This window comes from Lagenorhynchus albirostris, chromosome 1 (assembly GCF_949774975.1).
Source record: "Lagenorhynchus albirostris chromosome 1, mLagAlb1.1, whole genome shotgun sequence".
In the NCBI taxonomy this organism is placed as follows: Eukaryota; Metazoa; Chordata; class Mammalia; order Artiodactyla; family Delphinidae; genus Lagenorhynchus; species Lagenorhynchus albirostris.
Window position 1 is genome coordinate 74,382,315 of NC_083095.1, and position 25,557 is coordinate 74,407,871.

A 25,557-nucleotide genomic window follows, 5' to 3' on the forward strand; every position below is an offset into this window, starting at 1 on the left:
AGTCAATGGTTTAAATCCCAATCTGAGGGGTAGAGAAGGTGAGATGAGATGTCCCAACTCCAGCAGGCAGATAGGAAGCAAAAAGGGGTGAATTCCTCCGTCCTTTGCTTTTTCTCCTATTCAGGCCCTCAACAGATTTGATGATGCTCACTCACGTGAGGAAGGGCAATTTACTTTAATGGACCCGTCAATTCAAATGCTAATCTCATCCAGAAACACTCTTACAGACACACCCAGAAATAATGCGCACTCTGGGAACCCTGTGGCTAGTCAAGTTGACACCTAGAATCAATCATCACAGTCCTTGAGGTTCTTGAAGGCAGATGGTGTTTGTCCGCCATTATATTCCCTATATCTATAGCACAGTAAACAGTTGATCAGTATTGGCTGAATATGCAAGTGAAATTAATTGAGCACATCCCTGTATATGTAATAAAATTTCTATTAGAATTTATTTCTCTATTAATCTGATTAATTGTGTAGTATTGAAGATTTCCTAAAAGACCACATTCTCTTACTATAGATTGTACGTTCTACATCAGTGAGCTCCACACTGTAGCCTTTTATTTTTTCTTTTGGCTGCGTTGGGTCTTCATTGCTGCATGCGGGCTTTTCTCTAGCTGTGGCGAGCGGGGGCTACTCTTTGTTGCGGTGCGCGGGTTTCTCATTGCGGTGGCTTCTCTTGTTGCGGAGCACGGACTCTAGGAGAGCAGGCTTCAGTAGTTGTGCTTCACGGGCTCTAGTTGCTCCGCAGCATGTGGGATCTTCCTGGAACAGGGCTCGCACCCGTGTCCCCTGCATTGGCAGGCAGATTCTTAACCACTGTACCGCCAGGGAAGTCCACTATAGCCTTTTAGATTTTTGTATTTTCTTCCCAACTTTGCTTCACAATTTTAGTAGTATAGGAGATGACGGTTAATTATCATGATTTGGTGAGAAAGAGGTGAGAAATTAAGCCGTGTATATATATATAGTAAAGATCTTTATTGGAGTATAATTGCTTTACAATGGTGTGTTATTTTCTGCTTTATAACAAAGTGAATTAGTTATACATACACATATGACCCCATATCTTCTCCCCTCTTGCATCTCCCTCCCTCCCACTCTCCCTATCCCACCCCTCCAGGCGGTCGCAAAGCACCGAGCTGATCTCCCAGTTAAGCTATATTTTTAAAAATTGCTCTTAAGTTTAGTTTTTGGCATTCCCACAATTAAGACATTCTTGGATGTGAAAGCTGGAAGGGAATACTCTTTATAAAATCTCCTTTGGAACTTAGAATTTAGATTTCAACAATTGGCAGTAAATGATTAACTTTTATCTTGAAAATATACCTTTACTCTCCTAACTGATTCAAAGTGCAATAACTATTAAATAAATATGTATTTATTGAATTCCTTCTATATGTCAAGTACTGCTCTGGACATTAGGGAGATGATGATAAAGAAACGAGCAAAGATCGTGTTTGTTTGTTTTTATAGGAAAATGTAAACCTATACAAAGCTAGAGAAGACAGCATAATGGACTCCTACCTACCCATCACCCAGCTTAAACAATATCAACTCACAGCCTTCTTTCATTGATAAACTACCGCTCTATCACTTCCCCTTATATATATATATATTTTTTTAATTTTTATTTTTTTTGCGGTACGCGGGCCTCTCACTGTTGTGGCCTCTCCCGTTGCGGAGCACAGGCTCCGGATGCGCAGGCTCAGCGGCCATGGCTCACTGGCCCAGCCGCTCCGCGGCACGTGGGATCTTCCCAGACCGGGGCACGAACCCGTGTCCCCTGCATCGGCAGGCGGACTCTCAACCACTGCGCCACCAGGAAAGCCCCCCCTTATATTATTTTGAAGCAAATCCAAGACATCAAATTATTTCATCCATAAATATATTGGTATATATAACTAAAAGATAGAGACTTCCCTGGTGGCGCAGTGGTTAGGAATCCTCCTGCTAACGCAGGGGACACGGGTTCCATCCCTGGTCTGGGAGGATCCCACATGTCACGGAGCAACTAAGCCCGTGCTCCACAACTATCGAGCCTGCGCTCTACAGCCTGTGAGCCACAACTACTGAGCCCTCATGCCACAACTACTGGAGCCCACATGCCTAGAGCCCGTGCTCCACAACAAGACAAGCCACCTCAATGAGAAGACTGCAACGAAGAGTAGCCCCCGCTCGCCACAACTAGAGAAAGCCCATGTGCAGCAACGAAGACCCAATGCATCCAAAAATAAATAAATAAATAAATAAAAGAAGACACCCTAAAAAAAAAAAAGATAAAGATTCTTTACTTATAACTATAATATCATTTCCCTACTTACATTTTAACAGAGGAAACAAGGAACAAACAAGCAAATGAATAATGTTAGGTAATAATGACAAAAAATAGGTCCAGGTGATGGAATAAAGACTGATTTTCTATTGGGTGATCAGAGAAATCCTCTGCAAGGTGACATTTGATGAGAGATAAGCCTAACACGAGGGAACAGAGTATGTGACTGTCTAGAGGAAGAGTGTTCCTCACAGAAGCTCCAGCTAGTGTAAAGGCCTGAAGCAGAGCTCGGTGTTCACAAGAATAGGAAGGAGGCCTAGGAGTCTGGAAGGACTAAGTGGAAGGAAGATTATACGGATATGATTTTGGAGTGGTCACCAGAGGCCATGAGAAAGACGACTTCAGATTTGATTCTAATTAGGTGTGATGAGTAGCCGCTGGAGGATTTTGAGCAATGGAGAGATATAACCTGATTTACGATTTAAAAAAAATATTTATTTGGTTTCACTGGGTCTTAGCTGTGGCTCGCCGGCTCCTTAGTTGTGGCAGGCGGGCTCCTTAGTTATGGCAGGTATGTGGGATCTAGTTCCCTGACCAGGGATCGAACCCAGGCCCTCTGCAATGGGAGCTCGGAGTCTCATTCACTGCGCCACCAGGGAAGTCCTTGACTTATGATTTTAAAGGATTATTCTGGTTGCTCTGTTGAGAATGATGTATAGGAGGACGTTTTAGGACAACAGGTGTCGAAACAGGGAGCCCAGTGAAATAGTCCAGGTGAGAGCTGGTGAGGAGGTGGTAATAAACCAGGGTAGTAGCAGTGAAGATGGTAAGAAGTGAGTCATTTCTAAATGAGTTTAAATTAACAGCTAACAGGATTGGCTGATAAACCAAATGCTGAATAAAAGATAAGAGAAAAAGGTAAGTCAAGGTTAACTCCAAGATATTTGGCCTGACCAAGGAGTGCCATTTACTAAAGTGGGGAATACTGGAGGAAGAGCAGGTTTGAAGGGGCACGCAGGCACTCGGCTTTTTAAGTTTCAGATACCTATTAAACATCCAACAGAGACATCATGTAAACAGATAGCTAATTCTAGAATTTCTGGGAGAGATGAGGGCTGGATTTATAAATTTGGGAAATATCAGTGTGTAGATGCCACTGAAAGTCATAGGGCTGGATGAGATCACCCAGGTAGTGAGGGAGGATAGAGGAGAGGTTGGAAAGAGAAAAGGATCCAGCTGAGGAGCCTAAGAGGCCAGTGAGGTAGGGGAAAGCCAGAAGAGTGGATCCCAGGAGCCAAGGCTGCTGTGAGATCAGTAAGCCAAAGACTGAGAAACGCTTGCTAGATTGGGCCCTGCGGTGGCTACTGGTGACCTTGACAGGAATGGCTTCATCATGGGGATAGGGACAAAAGCTTAAGACTAGTGGATTCAAGCATGAATGGAGGTGAAGAAGTGAAAACAGGGGAGCAGAGAAGTTGGGTGGCAGCTGAATAGGGGAGTAAAGTCAAGGGAGGTTCTGTTAGTTTTGTTTTTTTAAACAGAAGCTGTTACAGCATATTTGCATGCTGATAGGAATAATCCAGGAGAGAGTAAAAAACTGATAATGCAGGAAAGAAAGGAGTAATTGCAGGAGCAAAGTTCATGAGTAGGTAAGAAAGAACAGGGAATCTAGTGCACAAGTCAGGGAGATAGATACACAGGAGCATGGACACCACATCTGTTTCTATGGGAGGGGAGGTCGAGTATGTGGGGAAAGATGTACAGATTTAGTGGTAGGAGGATATGGATGTTTTCTTCCGCTTATTTCTATTTTCTCACCATGAAACAATAGGCAAGGATGTCAACTGAAAGTGAGGATTTGGGGGATGGTGTTGCTTTGCAGAGAGGAGGAGATAAGTGGAAGAGGCAATGACTACAGGACTGTGGTAGGATCGCTGTGCAGGGTTGAGGGCCTGCTTGAGATCTGTGCTCTATAAGAAATGATCTTTAAGTCAAACCCTGGATGGTGTTTTTCCCCTCTTTCCACAATCCAGTCCCTCTCCAGGCACTGAGGACTACATCTTGCTACAATTAGTCGGCACATCAGTCCATCAGTTATTATGTGATTTATGCATTTATTATTCATTAATGCACATCACCATTCATTCATTCAATTATATATATTTTTTAATTTATTTATTTTATTATTTATTTTATTTTTGGTTGCATTGGGTCATTGTTGCTGTGCGCAGGCTCTTCTCTGGTTGCGAGGAGCGGGGGCTACTCTTCATCGTGGAGCATGGGATCTAGGCACGCGGCCTTCAGTAGTTGTGGCACGCAGGCTCAGTAGTTGTGGCTCACGGGCTTGAGAGCACAGGCTCAGTAGTTGGGGGACACGGGCTTAACTGCTCCATGGCATGTGGAATCTTCCCGGACCAGGGCTTGAACCTGTGTCTCCTGCACTGGCAGGTGGATTCTTAACCACTGTGCCACCAGGGAAGCCCCATTCGATTATATTGATTGAGTGCCAGGCACCATTTTAGGTACTGGGGTTACAGCAATGAACAAAACAAATCTCTGACCTCAGGGAACTTCTCTTCCACATCTTAAAAGACAGGAACTCTCAGGACTTCCCTGGTGGCGCGGTGGTTAAGAATCCGCCTGCCGATGCATGGGACACAGGTTCCAGCCCTGGTCCGGGAAGATCCCACATGCCGTGGAGCAACTAAGCCCATGTGCCACAACTACTGAGCCTGTGCTCTAGAGCCCGCAAGCCACAACTACTGAGCCTGTGTGCCACAACTACTGAAGCCCACCCACCTAGAGCCTGTGCCCTGCAACAAGAGAAGCCACCACAATAAGAAGCCCACGCAATGCAACGAAGAGTAGCCCCTGCTCCCCGCAACTAGAGAAAGCCTGCACGCAGCAATGAAGATCCAACGCAGCTATAAATAGATAAATAAATAAATTTATTTTTTAAAAAAAAGACAGGGGCTCTCATCTTTGGTAAACACAAATCTTCAGTGAAAACCAATGAGGAGGTGGAAGTTTCCATATTTAAGTACTCAGAACTGAAGTCACCTAAATCCTTAAAAAGAATACCAAGTCGCCATGACAGATGGGCCCAGTGAAGGAGTGAAGGACATGCAGCCTGCCTCAGGGAATGCATCTTTACTTCCTTCCCACTGATGCTGGGCTGGCTCCATGGAATCTGGCCAAGTGCAGCAGACAGAAGAGTAATCTGCTGGAATTTTTGTCTCTAGTGTCAGAGCAAGAATTCATCGTTATCTCCAGAAGAGCATGAACTAATGGACCATCATAACGCAGCAGGGTCTGCTCCATCCAAATTCTCAGGACTACATAGACCCTACAAGATACAACTTCCTTTGAATTTAGGAATATGTCCGAAAGGCAAACAGAGCATACCCTAAAAAGGGCTTATTAACTGAGGGCATCTCCTCATTTCATCTTCCTTTTTTTCTTACCTGTTTTGGCCTTTTCTTTCTTACTTCCTTCTTCTTTGCTCACTAATTTTCATCTGCTTTCCTTTTTTTTTTTTTTTTTTTTTTGCAGTACGCGGGCCTCTCACTGTTGTGGCCTCTCCCGTTGCGGAGCACAGGCTCCGGACGCGCAGGCTCAGCGGCCATGGCTCACGGGCCCAGCTGCTCCACGGCATGTGGGATCTTCCCGGACCGGGGCACGAACCCGTGTCCCCTGCATTGGCAGGTGGACTTTCAACCACTGCGCCACCAGGGAAGCCCTGCTTTCCATTTTTAATTAAATAAAGTCTCTTAGAACCACTAGCTCAGGAAGCCACTGTTTGACTATAGGCAGTGGTCGCTGGAATTCTAAGAAGAAAGCTGGCTTTAATTGAAATCAGGGTTTCCTTCTGACTCTGGGCAGGTAGGTGCGAGAAGAAGAGTAGAGTGGGAGCATGGACTGTGAGTTCCCTCCCGGAAGAGATTTGGGAATTCTCTTAGTGACCTCAGACCTTATAGCTCTGCTACAAAGAACAAGAATAAAGTGCTTGTCTATTGGGTCCAGAAAAAAAAACGTCAAGGGAATTCCCTGGTGGTCCGGTGGTTAGGACTCGGCGCATTCATTGCAGGGGCCTGGGTTCGGACCCTGGAACTAAGATCCTGCAAGCCGTGCGGCACGGCAGGAAAAAAAAAAAGTGAGGAATGGAGTGAATGTGCTTTGTGCATTAACTCTACCCCTTTGCATTAACAGATACTTCTTACCTGTTGTTTCAAAAAGGGAATATTGAAACATGACAGCGTTTTTGTTCAGCTACCATACAAGCAGCATGCCCCCATGCCATATCCCTCTTTGTGCAGTAGATGTCAGCCTCACACAGCCTTTCTCTTCCTAAGTACAGATTCCTAAGAAAACGACCCTCTTACCCACCCTTTCCCTGGGTAAAAAGACCAATTTCTTCCCATCTTCAGCATGAAAAACAACAGTAAACAGTGACTCAGATATTGGAAACAGAGTTGTACTAAAGTACTTGGAAACTAACCAAACCGAGGACTATGGGAAGGGGTGACAAATGGAGGGGTGGGGGCAGATTAAGACCTGTGGATCTCACTGATGTTAGGTGTGGCATCAAGGTGGGTCTCTAAAAGCACAGTTATGACACCAATTCAAGAAGCGTGGACATGGCCCTGATCAAAGGTCTTCTGTTTCCCTCAGAAGAAGCTGAGGCATCAGCAAGTAGCTGTAATGTCCTGGGAAGATCTCAGTGTAAACCATTGATATCCCACTTGTCCAAAGGTGTCTTATCTTTGTCCTCAGGTAAGACATTCTCTGAGCTTCAGCTTCCTAATCTTTATAATAGGGAAAAATTACAGCCTTGTCTCCCCGAAGTATTTAATGAGGGGAAAAAAAAAATCAAGATATTGTGCAGAAAACAGTTTGTAGATAATGTACTATTTAAATGTAGACAACAGATCTAAAATTATAAAGGCAAATGTAGAATCGAGTTATGAATAAAAAAGAATTCAGCACTAAAAATTTAATAACCTTCAGTTAATTATTTCTATAGATTTTTCTCAACATATCTCGCGAAGACTTTTCTTTCTCTCCTGCGCTCAATGTTAACCATGTGGAATTTTGACACACTTAGGATTTATTCCACAAAAAGATCCAAACCTGAAGGAAGCCTTATAATATGAATAAATGGTCCTGTTTATTTAGGGGGTGGGGTGGGGAGATTCCTTTTCCACCTTTTCCATTGTACCATTAATAGACAATCATAAGCCACTTATAAACTCCAAGTGCAAAAGAAACAGAAATACTAAATTTCAAAAACACTTTCTTTCCAATTGGGTGTGCTTAATACCATTGCATCCCAAAGTTGTATTTGATCCCACTCCCCCTTTAGCTTCTTAGTTCATACGTCGAGATGGCTAAAGCTTACCATATTGTGATCAGTTAGCACCAGTTTTGGCAAGAGACCTCAAATTCATCACATTCATGTTTTATCTCGTATTATATCTACACCATTTGAATTGAAACATTACTGAAGGAATTCATGTTTGAGAGCAGAAAGATTATTTGTTTTATAACTTGACATTGAAATTTGAGCAGAAGTCTTCAAACCAGATGGTTGATGCTTTCTGATATTGTCAGGAAAGGCCAAAAGCAATTCAAAATTTTTTCATTTCCCATGACTCATCCCCTCCCATGGAGTTCTGTGCTATATATTCCCTGCTTTGTCTGTTCTTTTTGTTAAAAATCCTTTTTACATCACCACCCCCACTTTTTTTTTTTTTTTTTTTTGCTGAGGCTTTCAATTTGCTATATCTTGAACTGCAGAAGGAGAAGCTGTTGAACTCCTAAACTTTGAAACCTCTTAATACTTGCTGAGTGTTCAAGGGGGCGAAGTAGAAAAGATTGCTGATTGGACTTTACCCCATGTGGAAAAGCCCTTCCTACAATAGCTCAACAATCCCCATTTTAAGGAATTATTTACTTCCCTTAAAATCCAAAATCTTTTGGAACATTCTGTAAAAAGTGAGGCCAATTTCTGTACTTAGTGGTCAGCTTGGGGAACTTTATTTTTTAGACCCACTTTAAAATCAAGTGCTTTTGCATAATGTATGTAATACAGATTCAAAATAATTTCATTTTAGACTTACAGTGTTGTCTGCTATATTGCTTCTTGCTGTTTTTTTCAGAGTACTTTGCAATTATAAATAGATGTCATTGCTCTCACATAAGGTAGTAGTTTCTGGGTAAAATTCTTCACAGAAGCCAAGATACAGTATCAGTATGGAAATAAGTCATCTCTTAACATAAACAATTTGCTTCATGATCAGAGAGGTGCTTATAACTCCCCACTCCCACTCCAGTCTGCCTTTCTAATAATTTATAGATGCAAAAATATTAGAAGCTGTAAAAGGCCCCATTCCACCAGATTTTGTGTCATTCTTTCCTGGGACCAGAGTGGGGGTCTTTCCCCCCCCCCCCGTCCCCCGCCCCGTTTCAGATAACACTAAATAAGAGCTGCGAACGCTGAGGCTGCCACCTCTTCCGGGTAATTTTGTTTCCACGCTACTCTTCACAGCTGCTCACAATTATACTAAATGAACCTCTTTTCCATTATTCTTAATTCTTTCCATTCCCCTCTCCCACCCTGAATTTCCTCCTATTTTCAGATACTTGAAGATAATGTCCCTACAGCCTTCTCTCCTGTATCCTCAAATCTTCCAGACATAAATATTTTAATACATTCGCCAATGTATTTCTGATGGTACTAAAGTGTCTGCACGACCGGTGCCTTATTTATAAAGCCCACATCTGCTGAAAGACCTGTAATGCTATACCAGCTCATGAAACTCTCCCGGAACGGTCGACATGGGAGGATTTTTAATACTTCCACTACCTACAAAGAGAAAGATGGAGAAAAGAGAGCCTATCGATTACAAAAGGAAATCTGTTAATCCATCTTCTCGGTGATCTTTGGCGGCTGTGTGCTGCTATTTACATTGAACAGAAAGGAGGAGACAGAGGATGGATAGGAACGGAGGAGGTGGGGGGCGGAGCTAGCTCAGCACATAAAACCCCTCGCTAAAAGGGGAACACGTTCGTTTGTGCCAGAGCCACTCTCCTGTAACCACGGGAGATGGGGCAGTCTGTGCCGTGAGGACGGAGATCGGAAGAAGGAAAACAGGGACAAGAAAACAAGCGAGACCGAAGAGGACATCTGGAGAAAGCGGAAGGCAGGAGACGGGGAGGGGAAAGCAACCCACGCCAGGTGGAAACAGGACCTAGAGCAAACCGGTCGGGTCCACGTTGTTTCTGGGAGAGAAGAGAGTACGGGAGGATTGCCTTTTTTCCTGTCAGTTAATGAAAACTACTTTTATCCTCATCATAAAAGAAAAGGGTAAGGGGAGGTAAAGACAATCTGTTTTCTTAGGGGAAGAGCTGAGGGAAATCCGGACTACCTCTTTGAAGCATCTGAAATAAGCCACTGCCTGGTACACATTGCTGAAAGGTCCTGGTTTCTGAAGAGCTACATCCTTTTTCAGGAGAATTCCAGCCGGAGTAGCTGGTACAGTTCTATTTTTATATTTAAATATCTATGCCTCCCCCTTGCCGCCCCCAACAACACTTTCCTTGTTTGTAAGCACGAGTGACAAGAAAGTGTCACGGCAGAGTAGGAATATTTTCATTTTTCTCTTTTATCTGCCTGGGTCTTTTTTTTTTTTTTTTTAAAGAGGGTAGGAGTGGTCCTTATCACATCACGGAAAAGGACGTCTCCATTTGAAAGGCTTTCTCTCTAAATATATTTACATCCATATGCATTAGAAAGAGAGATACCTTTCGGAGGTTGAAATCCTACTGAGAAACATGGAAAAAGGAGCCAGGCACCGAAACAACACTGGCAAGAACCACCCAGGTGGGAGCGAGTCGGAGGCCAGCCCCGAGAGTTCTGCAGGGGGCGGAGTGGCCCTGAAGAAAGAGATTGGATTGGTCAGTGCTTGTGGTATCATTGTAGGTGAGTCCAATTCCTTTCCCCACCGACCACTCCTCCCCGTCTGGAGGTCCTCTTGTAGAACCTTAACCCCTCATTCCCCCAACCCCCGTAAAGCACTATTTCTACTTCCTGCTCCCTTAGAAAAGAGTTGTCATTCACCTGTGCTGTAACCTATTCCCACTGGTCAAGTTTGAGGTATAGGAAGTGCTGTATGTCATACATCTCTTCCTCCAAACCCGGCTGAGAAGTTCTGTCCAGCGTTCACGGAATGGAGCAAATAGGGGCACACATCTGGCTGATGGTCATTGTTGCCTGGGAGCTTGTTGAAAATATAGGTCTCCGGGCTCCACACTTGAGGGTTCTGATTCAGCTGACTTAAGGTAGGGCTGGGGAACCTAGATTTTTAACAGGCTTTCCTGCAGCCATCTCCTTAGCAGGCTGTGGACTGGCTTTTGAGACATACTTAGTCACTGTTTCATTGTTTACATTATATGAGACTATGGGCCTAGGGGGTGTGTCATAATAAAAATAGCTACAAACAGCAGTATAAGAATGCTTTGCCTTTCTATAGCTTTTACACCTTATACAGCACTTTCTCTTGGCAAAGCACATGTGATAGGGCTGTTATTCCCATTTCACAGATGAGGAAATAAATTATGGAAGAAAAGAAGAGACAGATTTTGCTTTTCTGTAAATGTAAATGTGTAGTTGGCAGTTTCTCTCGTTGCTTAATGGAGTCCATGTAACATCCACGTCTCTTAACATCCACGGAAGACCCTGTGAGGTTCTCAAAGGGAAATGGGAATAACTAGAATGGGGAGTCCGGCTGGGAGGCTTTGAAACTGGGGGAGCCTGAGTGTCCCCAAGAGTGCCAGTGCAGGCCACTCCAACCCCCTAACTGTACTCTACCGGGCAGGGGGTCCCAAACATGGCTCCATCTCGAGACAACACATATTCCTCTTTCCAGAGAGGCCCTAGAGATCGATGGGCAATGGGTCATTACTGTCCTCACTCCAGAGGGTGAGAGTTTCTTCTGCTGTCTTTGGTAGAGGGCTTTACCTTTTTCCCAGAGAAAGGGGCATGGGACAGTCAGGACAGATAGGTTTCTGTGCAGACTTCCTTTTGAAGGCATGTAGTGTCCTGGTGCCCACAGCACTTGGATAACCCAATGGTCCTCATGGTAACACAGAGGCATTTTGGCACCTGAGCAATGGTGGCACTGGAGAACACCCTTTAAATCAAATCAAATCAGTACAATATTCAGATAGTCCTCTTCACCTCTACACCCAGCCTTCATACATCACATTATCTCCACTCTGCTTTCAAAGTGGAATCCCACTTTATCTAATTCTCTGACTCTGGGAGGTTTTCCAGGCATCTACAGTTTTAAGAAAGGTAATGTTATTTTAAACAATTATAGTCATGATTTGAATCTCTCATGACCTTTTCTGTCTCTCCCTTATTTCAATTGCTCTAAAAAATGAGATCAGCAAAGTACTCAATATGTATAGCACATGCCAATTTAAGGTCTGTAAATAGCCCAGAGCCTGTTACCTCTTTCACCCGTTTGACTGAGAGGATTAAGAATTTTCCCCCCTTTGGGAAGGTTCTGTTTTATCCACAGAGTGCACACCCACATACACACAAGCACAGTCAGACCTCCTTCCTGCCTCAGCCTTGTTCACCCACCCCTACATATGTGCAGGTATTCAAAGGTAGAGAATATTCTCCTATATACTGAGCTTGTTTTTGTCTCTTCCTTTATCGTTTGTCTAAGACTATGAAGAAATGGGAGTGTCCAGGTATAAGAGATATAGTTTTAGTTGGGTGAATGCTACTACTGATTTGTCCACAGCCTCATGGATAGCACTTCACAGTAAGAATAGTCCCAATGCTCCCATTGGTATTATAGCAACCAGAATAATAACTCTGGTAGTCTATGGTGAAAAGAGATCCCAAATATGTGATTTCAGAGAAATCAGGATATTTTTCCAAAGTGCAAGAGTCCTTGTACCGTTAATAGTCACGATTGTATCTCCATTTAAGCTGAAATACACATTTCCCCTTTAAGGTGATGTGGAGATGAAATCCTTTCCATTTCCCCTCCTGTGTGGCTGTTGATTTACAAATGTGCTGAGTAGCTGCCCTGTCCTCTAGAGGGGTTTCCGAGTGGATGACAGTGATTCACGTTTTTTCAAGACCAAATGCAAAAATAGAAATGGCATTTTTCACATGGAATTCAGTGATCTGGTGTGCACTGTCAACACTGTGGAAGGAAGAGAATTTGAAGGCAAAAAGAGAAAGGACATTTCCTAAGGTCATGAGGTATGGGAAAGTAGCAACTGCCCCAAATCTATCTCATATCCAATTGACTTAGAGGGATAAGTTAAACTATGTTTCATAAAACCTCATAAAATTTCACTCACAATCGTCATTGATGATTTAAAGTAGGAATAACAAAATGGCAGGTGTTACAAGAATATAAAATGAACTAATAGAAGACTCATGCCCTAGAATTATTTATAATCTGACTGGGGAGATGAGATTTATATACATTAGACAGAGAACATTGAAAATTTATGATACGGTTGAGCTGTGTAAGGAGGACAAAGTTAGGTGAATGGTGAGAAGCACAAAGAGAGAGAAGTTCTCACCCAGAACTAGATTAAGAAGCATCTTGAAGGACATGGAGAAAGATGGAGTAGAGAAGATAATTCTGGGAGATTTGGTAGGTAGACGGAAAATGACTAAACTGTGATTTCCTTGAGCAAAAAAATGTGTCGTATACGTCTCTGAATCTTTAGTGCTCAGCAGTGTCCCTGACATGAAACAGTTACTCAAATGATTGTTGAATTTAATTGAGCCTTGGACAAAACTCTGAAGAGCGTAGTAATAAAAAGTATTTATCTGAAGGGCTCTTGGGAACCTGGCTTGAAAATCTTTAAGCCAGGAATAATTTCATCAACTTAGAAATGAGGTTGACCTGTTTTTAATTTTTTAACATCACCTCTGCCCTAATCTAACCAGGCTATTGCTCTCCACATACTTGGCCAAGGAAACCTGTTGGCAACAGGTGAACTTAGATTTCTCCATGAATGTGGAGTCTCCCCCAAGTCTAAGGAGAGTATGAAGGAGCAGCAAAATTCATTAATTGATGCTATTAAAGCTACTGTTAATAGCTGTCATTATTAAACACTTATTATGTGCCAGACACTGTCCAGTTACCAAACATACATTGTCTTATTTATCCCTCACAATAATCCCGTGTGGTAAGCACTTCCTCACCCTTCATCCAGATAAGAAAATAGAGGCTCAGAGGGACAAGCAACGTGTTGAAGGTCACACAGCTGAAAAGTATTGAAGACTCAAACCTAGAGCTTGTCTGAATCCTGAATCAAGCTTGTAAGCATTGTTCTCTACTCTTAATTTTCATGTCCTAAAAGAGGTGTTTTCATTTAGATCCTGGGCAGAGGTCCTTATTTGTTTTTATAGATGGAGCAGTTAGTGTTGCATTCCAGGTGAGGAAGTGTCCCAGTATAAATGGGAACTGAGCAATCGGCTGGGAGTGGAAGAAGGTACCGTTCTGGTACAGCTGCAGGAACACTTGTGGGGGAGACTGAGGTGCGCTGGCTCAGCTACTGCAGGATGTGATCAGCACAGACCACGCTCCCATTAACTCTCCCACATGCACACCTTTCCTCTCTGGACCAGCATTCTTTGCAGCCATGGTGGAGGTGCCCACAGAGTTCCTGGCTGTTTAGGTCACTTTATATCAGTTATGTATTTAGGTATGCACCCAGAATCTAGGTCTGAAGGCACTAGTTCAGCTACAGAGCCTACAGAAAAGATTCATGATTTGTTAGACCATTTTGTTTTTAGCACAATGTATGTTTATGGGGTACCTTGGTATATTTGCTGCAGAGCAATATTGGATGCAGGTCTAGCTATTAGACCGCTCTCTTTCAGCTAACAAGATGTTTAAAAAATAGTATTTATTGAGCTCTTACTAAATGCCAGTTCCAGTGCTATAAACTCTTTACATATATTACCTTATTTAATCCTGACTACAGTCCTATGGAAATAGGTATTATAACTCTATTTTATTTTATTTATTTATTTATTTTTGGCTGCATTGAGTCTTCGTTGCTGCACGCGGGCTTTCTGTAGTTGCAGCAAGAGGGGGCTACTCTTCGTTGCGGTGTGTGGGCTTCTCATTGCGGTGGCTTCTCTTGTTGCAGAGCACAGGCTCTAGGCGCGCGGGCTTCACTAGTTCTGTCACGCGGGCTCTAGAGTGCAGGCTCAGTAGTTGTGGCGCACGGGCTTAGTTGCTCCGCAGCACGTGGGATCCTCCCGGACCAGGGCTTGAACCCGTGTCCCCTGCATCGGCAGGTGGATTCTTAACTACAGTGCCACCAGGGAAGTCTCTATAACTCTATTTTAAACATGGGGAAATTGAGTCACAGAGCTGGGAAGTAATTTGTCTGGGATCACACAACTGACTACTGAGATGGTCTGACTCCACAACCAAAGCTCTTAGCCATCCCCCGTTTCTAATTGGTAACCAAGAGAGGCAGGAGGGAGGCTGGTGTGTATTGTGTGGTGGGGCAGTGGGACATGCAGGACCATAACCCTGACACTGGAGTCTGGAAAGACCGTGGATGTCTGATGCTGGAAAAGTTGGGGGGAAACTTCTTTTTTTTTTTTTTTTACATCTTTATTGGAGTATAATTGCTTTACAATGGTGTGTTAGTTTCTGCTTTATAACAAAGTGAATCAGTTATACTTTTTTTTTTTTTTTAAGGGGGAAACTTCTTTTAAAGGCTATTTGTCAACAGAGAAGTGTGGCTATAGGTATAGCCATACTGAAATGGCACTGGACTGATTTGGAAACATTTCAAGTCCAAAAGATTTTCAGACCCGTGTGTTTTTACACCACTTCAGAAAATTTTAGATTTTAGTCTCTAATTTGATGTATTAGCTTCCTAATCCCCGAAATGTCAATTGGATGTTAACCAGAGGCTGGAGTGTGAAAATTCCTTCTCGAGTTTGTACTTCAATTTTTTTTTTTAAACATGGAAGGATTAGCATTTGGTTCATTCATGATGAAAGCATGTTTAAAACTGTCATTGTTCTCAAAGAAAACTCTGAGACAGAAGCCAACTTGGACACTTGTCAAAACAAACACATCTTAGCGAATAGAGAAACACTATACCCAGCGGTGTAATAATAATAATATAAGTAGCTACCATTTCCTGAGCACTACTATGCACCCAATTCGTAGTACCTGATCAGTGCTTTATGGATATTCTCATCTAATCCCATGAAATAAGTACTGTGGTAGAAAGGACGGCATTGAATGAATAAGTAACTGAACAGTGGCAGAGCCAGGATTCCCATCCAGGTCATTGAACTCTGAAGCCACTGGGCTTAATCAAAATGCTCCACAGCATGGAGCTCAGGGCGGCTGGAACCAGGGATCTTGTTGCTTTGTGCCAGGAACCAAGGAGCTCAAGGAGCAAGCTGGTTGAGCCTGCTACTGTCAGGGCTGCAATATGTTCTCTCAAAGAGCAGAGTTATGCAGAATAAGTGAGTAGCACGAGACACTTAGGTTAGGGAAAGAAAATAGAAACCCAGCAGGTAAAAAAATATGTTCCAAGAAACAGAAACAAACAGCCCATTCTGTTTAGAAAAACAGCAACAACAAAAACACCCTGTACCCAGATCAGATGACCTTCTCAGAGAGACCAGCACCATATATATCACTTTTTCTGAATGAAATCGGCTTACTGAAGTGGCATGGAGGTATGGGGCATACTGGGTGAGGCTTTCAAGTTGCCCAGCAAGGTTTTCTGCTTTCCTCTGAGGGTTAATCCAGCAGCACAGCTGCCTGCAAAGAAACGCTTCAGGAATGTCTGTTGTTGCTCTTGTTGTTTGGTTGTTATTTTGGGGGGGGGGGGGTTGAGGGGTTATCAAAAAAGCAGGCATGAGCAAATAATCCCAAGAATATATTCTGAACCACCCCAAACAACAGAAAGTTAGGAGTCCATCCCTTCTAATTTTTAACTCCCAGCTGAGCGTACAGAGCAAGAAGGATCATGCCTTGTTCCCCTCCCAGAACTTGCCTGCAAAAGAGCCCTCCCCACCCTCACCCCCCCACCAGCTCTTCTCCCTGGACATCTGGAATGGCAAAGTGCAGACAGCTCCCTGGCTCAGGGGTAGGGACTGCTGGTCATAGGATCCGGTCGGCCCATATTTTAACATTTCGCAAACACTCATTCAGCGTTATGTGCTAGGCCCTGTGCTAAGCACCAGTAAATTTTACTTCTAAGAAGCCAAATTATCTCTCAAGTCTATTTTAAGCTGTTTCATTTATAGAATGAATGAAGTCTGAGCTGAAAAGCTTTATCGATTGCATCTCATCCCTCATCCTTCCACACGGTCATGAGTCTTCCCATTGGTTTGCTCCCTGCTGTAAATATCTTCAGCATTGCCAGTGATGTCACTCCTGGGGAGAGGATTTCACATTATGCCTTAAGATGTTCTGGGCCACCTCACACTGAGCAGCATATTGTGAAGGCCGATTACCCAGAGGGTGTTCCGTTGCTGCAGAATTGTTAGTGTACTTTTCTCAGTATATATAGATTTTCAAGGTGTCTGCTTGTACATCTGTGAGATGCGTAAGTTCTTTAGCTGCCTCTTTAGAGTACAATTCTGCATAGGGTGTTGACTCAGCAGCTGATACAGCCAGGTCAGGTTGCCTTAGGGATAAGGAAGCGTTTGTTAAGTGGGCCCTGATGCTGGAAGTAGGAAGCATAGAATGAATTTTTCCATGATTTGTATTAGCATGTTGTGGAAAGGGAGGAACCACCGATGGTATCACAGAACAGGAAGAGCTTTGGAGATAGTCCTGGATTTTTAAACTACTTCCCTCTTTACAAGCTTGGTAACCTGGAACCAGTTAATTATCAGTAAAATAGAAATTTCTTGTGGAGTATTAAAATAAGGCTGGTAGGGCTTCCCTGCTGGCGCAGTGGTTGAGAGTCCGCCTGCCGATGCAGGGGACACGGGTTCATGCCCTGGTCCGGGAAGATCCCACATGCCGTGGCGCAGCTGGGCCCGTGAGCCATGGCCGCTGAGCCTGCATGTCCAGAGCCTGTGCTCCGCAGTGGGAGAGGCCACAACAGTGAGAGGCCCACGTACCGCAAAATAAATAAATAAAATAAAATAAGGCTGGTATCCTATGGTATATGTTCAGTAAATATTAGTTTCGTTCTCTCCTTTAAGCTCATCGTCCACCACCCCCTCTTCCCCCAATCCCCACTCTCACCCCACCTCCACACTCATTAATTCTGGTTTAGAAACGTAGATTAGATTAGGTTGATTGGGTGATGGGAAGAACTGGCCAATTCAGCCCAAGTCTGACCCGTTTATCAAGCAGCCAATGCTTTTCCTTTTCTCTCTGTTGACTTGAGTCTACTTACTCAATCAGCTTCTTGTGCTTCCCCTGTTCCAGGAAGCTTTTTTTGAATAGCCTCCATCGGTGACCTTTTCCATCCCTAACATCTTGTCATGAGTCACAATTGCGCTCATGCAACTTCTGCTGTCCATGGTGGTGTCAATTCTGTGTCCACATGCATCATGTTCACTTCTCTGCACGATTCCCTGAGGGCAGGGACTGAGTCTTTCTCATTTTCACATCCCCATGTATTCAGCCTGGCACAGGGTAAGTGCTTAGAAAGTATTTGTTGAAAAATAGCAGTCAGTCTAAGCCAGATTATACATTAGAGACCTGTCTGCCAGCAATGTGAATATGCTTTATTTTTTTGGCTGCATTCGGGATCTTAATTCCCTGACCAGGGATCGAACGTGCACCCTCTACAGTGGAAGCGTGGACTCTTAAACAATGGACAGCCAGGGAAGTCCCTGAATATGCTTAACAATACCGTACACTTAAAAATGGTTAAGGTGGTAAATTTAATGTTGTGTGTTGAAAACAAAATTTTTTAGCTTAAAAATGAGTTATTCCCATGAACAATAAATTTTTGCACTTAGCAAAAAGCAAACAAAACACCAAGCACCCAAATCTCATTTAAGTTCAGATTTGAAAAGGACTTTAGGAGTTAATCAGATGATGACAGGCTTATCTCAACCTTGGCACTATTACCTTTTGGGCCAGATACTTTGTTGTTTTGGGGGGCTGTCCCATGCAGCATCCCTGGCCTCTACCCACTAGATGCCAGTAGCACCGCCTCCCCAGTTGTGACAGCCAAAAATGTCTCCAGACACTACCAGTTGTCCCCTGAGGGTGGGGAGATGGTGCAGAATTGCCACTGGATGAGAACCACTGATGTAGACAAAGCCTCTCACTGCTGGTGCCTGGTTTCCCAACCAGACAGGGAGATGCTGGAAGCCCGATGTGAATCCTTAATGGTCATTTTTGAGGGCTCAGCACTCTTAGCCCCTCAGGCCAGGATGCCTGTCTCTTAATGGCTAGTGGATGGTGGTTGGCTCCATCTATGTTAAAAGTCCATGTGTGAATAAGTGCTTCCCAATTACCTTTCGAAGCAAGCATGTACAGAGTGGGTGCTCAATAAATACTTCTTGAGATGTAATTACCTGTTGGCCACCTGCCTGTGGCATCTAAAAATTGTACCCAGACAATGCTTCATGGTCCTGGCTCTGCAGTGCTATTTCAGAACCAAACTTCCAAAGCAAGACCATTATTGGTGTCTTCTAGAGATTATTTCTATCCCTACTGCTCTAAATCCTAGTAGCTTCTTATATTTGCTGGCATTAAACAGATTATAAAATGTTTCCACGCATGTGTGATCGCATTTCATCCCCACAACAACTCTGTGAGGTAGGCAAGGCGGGAGCAAGTATTCCCATTTAACAGATGAAGTAGGGACTCTCAGAAAAATTCAGGTCACACGGCTTATGAGTGGCAAAGCAAGAACTCAATGGCTCCTCCGACTCTAAGTCTAGCACCCATTTCACTCTTTAGCATGGAATCCGAACCAGCAGAGTCCTAGAGCGCCTTCCACATCTCTGTTGGGCAGGAGATGGCAACACCACAGGGTGTGTGTTGGAGTCGTGACCAGCCGTCACCCTGAGGTAGCTGTTTGTACAGTCCTGATGGGAAATGGACACAGGGTGAGAGGCATGGTGAGATTCCAGGCCTGCCATGAGGATCAAAGCCTGGCCTCGATATGCTGACCCTACTTCCATGCTGTTCCCCTAGTCCTGAAAATCCTGAGACCCTCCCAGCCACTTTGTGGGAGAAGCACAAAGAAGGTTCACCTTGGCTTTCTCTGGACATCATAGAAAAGGACAGAACCTCCAAGGGCCAGGAGAAGCTCTGGCTAGATTCCAAGAGGAGCATGAGTCTGTAGGAAAGGCCAAAGCCTTTTGGATTTGAGAGTCTCTTGGGCATTAGAAGTCTGTAATTCCATGCCCTAGGAAATTCTTTGATGGCTACAGCATTCTAGCATGGACAGGCCTGGAAGTGAGTAAGGCCTTAATATGAATCACATGGGTATTTGCCCACAGGTGAAGTCAGCAGTTATTCATGGCAAATGTGGATTTTCTCAATTCCAGCAGTTTTTCTAGTGACAACTTGCCCACTGATACAACTTGGCCCCCTTTTTTTTTTTTTTGTTGGGGGTAGGAGTTTATTAATTAATTTATTTATTTTTGCTGTGTTGGGTCTTCGTTTCTGTGCGAGGGCTTTCTCTAGTTGTGGCAAGCGGGGGCCACTCTTCATCGCGGTGCGCGGGCCTCTCACTATTGTGGCCTCTCTTGTTCCGGAGCACAGACTCCAGACGCGCAGGCCCAGTAGTTTTGGCTCACGGGCCTAGTTGCTCCGCGGCATGTGGGAATCTTCCCAGACCAGGGCTCGAACCCGTGTCCCCTGCATTAGCAGGCAGATTCTCAACCACTGTGCCACCAGGGAAGCCCCTTGGCCCCTTTTTAATGGAGTGGTTCACTTGGCTTTTCTTTGCCAGAACAAGCCAAGCTGGACCTTATCGTCCAGGCATTCTAGGACTGATTTTTCACTAAAGAAGATCTATGTGATGAGATGGTTATTTTCCCAATTGGAGTGGATGAAAGAGAGGATTGAAACCCTGACCTCCAGTACCTTGGCTCTACCGGACAGTTGGGCATCTCATTCTTGAATGGCTTTGTAGATGATGAGCCTAAGAGGAAAACAATGGAGAAAAAAAAATCCCTGCCATAATCAACTTTCTTCCAACCTCTCATCAAGAAAGGTTCATAGCCAAGGTAGAAAAGGCCTTTCCCAGTTCTCCTTTTTCTTTTTTTCTTTTTTATAAATTTATTTAATTAATTTATTTATTTCTGGCTCTGTTGGGTCTTCGTTGCTGCACGTGGGCTTTCTCTAGTTGTGGTGAGCGGGGGCTACTCTTCTTTGCGGTGCGTGTGCTTCCCATTGCGGTGGCTTCTCTTGTTGCAGAGCATGGGCTCTACGTTAGCGGGCTTCAGTAGTTGGGGTGCGCGGCCTCCGCAGCACGTGGGAGCTTCCCAGACCAGGGCTCAAACCTGTGTCCTCTGCATTGGCAGGTGGATTCTTAACCACTGCACCACCAGGGAAGCCCCCAGTTTTCCTCTTTCAAAGCCACTCCAGATAACCCTCATTTGGACAGTGTAAAGTTTAAAAGCCCTGCAGTTAAGGTGTGTGTTGTGTAATTTCTAGAGGAGAGGCAGCTTGGAGTAGGAGGAACCCTTGGACCAGGAGTCCAAGGTCATGCCTCTCGTCTAGGCCTTGCTACCTATGCAGTATGTGACTTTGATCAAGGCTCTTCGCCTCTCTGAACCTCAGTCTTTGCAAAGGTAAATAGGGATGATAGTGCCTGACCTGTGCACCCAAGAAAGTAGCTGTGAGAATCACGTAAGGTAATGAACATGAACATTTTGTAAATCATCATTGAACGTGGTATTGCAATAGAAGGAAAGAATCAGATCTGTGTTCCAGTTCTTTAATAAGCATCTTCTGTGAACCATTCTCATTGACTATAGGGTGGAGCATGTAAAACTGACAATTTTCAGGGAAAAGCTTAAGGCTGTGACAGAAGATTTAGGTTCTAATCCAGTTACTACTAACTTAACCTGTGATTTAGGCAAATAACTAACCTCTCTGGGTCTCAGTTTCTTCATCTGTAAAATAGGAATAATAATATCTCCCTCATTTTCTCCATTTGGAAAAATGAGAATAATAGTTGCCCCACTTTCTTTCCCCATAAATTAGAGATGGTAATAGTAGCCAGTCTACTCAGCAGTGAAATGAGTAGGTTGCTTTACTCATTTGCCTACAGTAGACACTTGACATATTTCAAAGCTTTTGGAGGCTCCAGATAAACAGGTATATTAAATTGCTCTGCGGAGATCAGTTCTAGATTGACATCAGACATCATTTATTCGGTAAATATTTATAGAGTGTTTACTATGTGACATTTCACAGGTAAGCAATACAGTTTCTGCTTTCACAGAGCTTGCAGTCTTAGTGGGGTAGATATATATTAATCAAATAATTACACTAAAGATTGTATATAATAGGCACCACTTTTTAAAAATTTATTTTTATTTATTTTTTATTAATTTAATTTTATTTATTTTTTATACAGCAGGTTCTTATTAGTTATCTATTTTATACATATTAGTGTATATATGTCAACCCCAATCTCCCAATTCACCCCACCACTCCACCCACCGCCCCCCCCCCATTTTCCCCGCTTGGTGTCCATACGTTTGTTCTCTACATCTGTGTCTCTATTTCTGCCCTGCAAACCGGTTCATCTGTACCATTTTTCTAGGTTCCACATATATGCGTTAATATACGATATTTGTTTTTCTCTTTCTGACTTACTTCACTCTGTATGACAGTCTCTAGATCCATCCACGTCTCTACAAATGACCCAATTTTTTTTTTTAAGATGTTGGGGGTAGGAGTTTATCAATTAATTTATTCATTTTTGCCGTGTTGGGTCTTCGTTTCTGTGCAAGGGCTTTCTGTAGTTGTGGCAAGCGGGGGCCACTCTTCATCGCGGTGCGTGGGCCTGTCACTATCACGGCCTCTCTTGTTGTGGAGCACAGGCTCCAGACACGCAGGCTCAGTAGTTGTGGCTCACGGATCTAGTTGCTCCGCGGCATGTGGGATCTTCCCAGACCAGGGCTCGAACCCGTGTCCCCTGCATTAGCAGGCAGATTCTCAACCACTGCGCCACCAGGGAAGCCCCCAAATGACCCAATTTTGTTCCTTTCTATGGCTAATATTCCATTGTATATATATATACCACATCTTCTTTATCCATTTGTCTGTCGATGGGCATTTAGGTTGCTTCCATGACCTGGCTATGGTAAATAGTGCTGCAATGAACATTGGGGTGCATGTGTCTTTTTTTTTTTTTGCATTTGCCTGCAATTTGGTCAAATAATATATATATTTTTAACATCTTTATTGGAGTATAATTGCTTTACAATGGTGTGTTAGTTTCTGCTTTATAAGAAAGTGAATCAGTTATACATATACATATGTTCCCATATCTCTTCCCTCTTGCGTCTCCCTCCCTCCCACCCTCCCTATCCCACCCCTCTAGGTGGTCACAAACCACCGAGCTGATCTCCCTGTGCTATGCGGCTGCTTCCCACTAGCTATCTATTTTACGTTTGGTAGTGCATATATGTCGATGCCTGTCTCTCGCTTTGTCACAGCTTACCCTTCCCCCTCCCCATATCCTCAAATCCATTCTCTAATAGGTCTGTGTCTTTATTCCCGTCTTACCCCTAGGTTCTTCATGACACATGTGTCTTTTTGAATTATGGTTTTCTCTGGGTATATGCCCAGTAGTGGGATTGCTGGGTCATATGGTAATTCTAATTTTAGTTTTTTAATGAACCTCCATACTGTTCTCCATAGTGGCTGTATCAATTTACATTCCCACCAACAGTGCAAGAGGGTTCCCTTTTCTCCACACCCTCATCAGCATTTGTTGTTTGTAGATTTTCTGATGATGCCCATTCTAACTGGTGTGAGGTGATACCTCATTGTAGTTTTGATTTGCATTTCTCTAATAATTAGTGATGTTGAGCAGCTTTTCATGTGCTTCTTGGCCATCTGTACGTCTTCTTTGGAGAAATGTCTATTTAGGTCTTCTGCCCATTTTTGGATTGGGTTGTTTGTTTTTTTGATATTGAGCTGCATGAGCTGTTTATATATTTTGGAGATTAATCCTTTGTCCATTGATTCATTTGCAAATATTTTCTCCCATTCTGAGGGTTGTCCTTTTGTCTTGTTTGTAGTTTCCTTTGCTTTGCAAAAGCTTTTAAGTTTCATTAGGTCCCATTTGTTTATTTTTGTTTTTATTTCCATTACTCTAGAAGGTGAATCAAAAAAAATCTTGCTGTGATTTATGTCAAGGAGTGTTCTTTCTATGTTTTCCTCTAAGAGTTTTATAGTGTCCAGTCTTACATTTAGGTCTCTAATCCATTTTGAGTTTATTTTTGTGTATGGTGTTAGGGAGTGTTCTAATTTCATTCTTTTACATGTACCTGTCCAGTTTTCCCAGCACCACTTATTGAAGAGACTGTCTTTTCTCCATTATATATCCTTGCCTCCTTTCTCATAGATTAGTTGACTGTAGGTGCGTGGGTTTATCTCTGGGCTTTCTATCCTGTTCCATTGATCTATATTTCTGTTTTTGTGCCAGTACCATATTGTCTTGATTACTGTAGCTCTGTAGTATAGTCCGAAGTCAGGGAGTCTGGTTCCTCCAGCTCTGTTTTTTTTCTCTCAAGATTGCTTTGGCTATTTGGGGTCTTTTGTGTCTCCATACAAATTTTAAGATTTTTTGTTCTAGTTCTGTAAAAAATGCCAGTGGTAATTTGATAGGGATTGCATTGAATCTGTAGATTGCTTTGGGTAGTATAGTCATTTTCACAATATTGATTCTTCCAATCCAAGAACATGGTATATCTCTCCATCTGTTTGTGTCATCTTTGATTTCTTTCATCAGTGTCTTATAGTTTTCTGAGTACAGGTCTTTTACCTCCTTAGGTAGGTTTATTCCTAGGTATTTTATTCTTTTTGTTGCAATGGTGAATGGGATTGTTTCATTAATTTCTCTTTCTGATCTTTTGTTGTTAGTGTGTAGGAATGCAAGAGATTTCTGTGCATTAATTTTGTATCCTGCAACTTTACCAAATTCATTGATTAGCTCTGGTAGTTTTCTGGTGGCATCTTTAGGATTCTCTATGTGTAGTGTCATGTCATCTGCAAACAGTGACAGTTTTACTTCTTTTCCAATTTGTATTCCTCTGTTTCTTCTCTGATTGCCATGGCTAGGACTTCCAAAACTGTGTTGAATAATACTGGCGAGAGTGGACATCCTTGTCGTGTTCCTGATGTTAGAGGAAATGCTTTCAGTTTTTCACCATTGAGAACAATGTTTGCTGTGGGTTTGTCGTATGTGGGCTTTATTATGTTGAGGTAGGTTCCCTCTATGCCCACTTTCTGGAGAGTTTTTGTCATAAATGGGTGTTGAATTTTGTCAAACACTTTTTCTGCATCTATTGAGATGATCATATGGTTTTTATTCTTCAATTTATTAATATGGTGTATCACATTGATTGATTTGCATATGTTGAAGAATCCTTGCATCCCTGGGATAAATCCCACTTGATCGTGGTGTATGATCCTTTAATTTGTTGTTGGATTCTGTTTGCTAGTATTTTTTTGAGGATTTTTGCATCTATGTTCATCAGTGATATGGGTCTGTAATTTTCTTTTTTTGTACTATCTTTGTCTGGTTTTTGTATGAGGGTGATGGTGGCCTCATAGAATGAGTTTGGGAGTGTTCCTTCCTCTGCAATTTTTTTTTTTTTTAATTTGGCTGCATTGGGTCTTCATTGCTGTGTGCACGCTTTCTCTAGTTGCGGTGAGCAGGGGCTATTCTTCGTTGTGGTGAGTGGGCTTCTCGTTGCGGTGGCTTCTCTTGTTGCAGTGCATGGGCTCTAGGCACACCGGCTTCAGTACTTGTGGCTCGCGGGCTCTAGAGCACAGGCTCGGCAGTTGTGGCACACGGGCTTAGTTGCTCCATGGCATGTGGGATCTTCCTGGACCAAGGCTCGAACCCATGTCCCCTGCATTGGCAGGCAGATTTTTAACCACTGTGCCACCAGGGAAGTATCCTCTGCAATTTTTTGGAAGAGTTTGAGAAGGACGGGTGTTAGCTCTTCTCTAAATGCTTGAGAGAATTCCCCTGTGAAGCCATCTGTTCCTGGACTTTTGTTTGTTGGAAGATTTTTA

The 25,557-nt window shown here is 43.2% G+C and overlaps 1 protein-coding gene across 4 annotated transcripts in view; it reads left to right on the forward strand.

Annotated features, from left to right (window-relative positions):
* Positions 1 to 9,334: 9,334 nt before the first annotated feature.
* SLC7A8 (solute carrier family 7 member 8) overlaps positions 9,335 to 25,557 on the forward strand; it is a 56,587-nt gene continuing 40,364 nt past the window's right edge. For all 4 annotated transcript variants that reach the window (XM_060145533.1, XM_060145543.1, XM_060145563.1 and 1 more), the window contains exons 1-2: positions 9,335 to 9,812; positions 10,070 to 10,259. In XM_060145533.1, the coding sequence (XP_060001516.1) occupies positions 10,112 to 10,259 (148 nt within the window). In that variant the 5' untranslated portion in view covers positions 9,335 to 9,812; positions 10,070 to 10,111. The remainder of the gene's footprint in view (positions 9,813 to 10,069; positions 10,260 to 25,557) is intronic.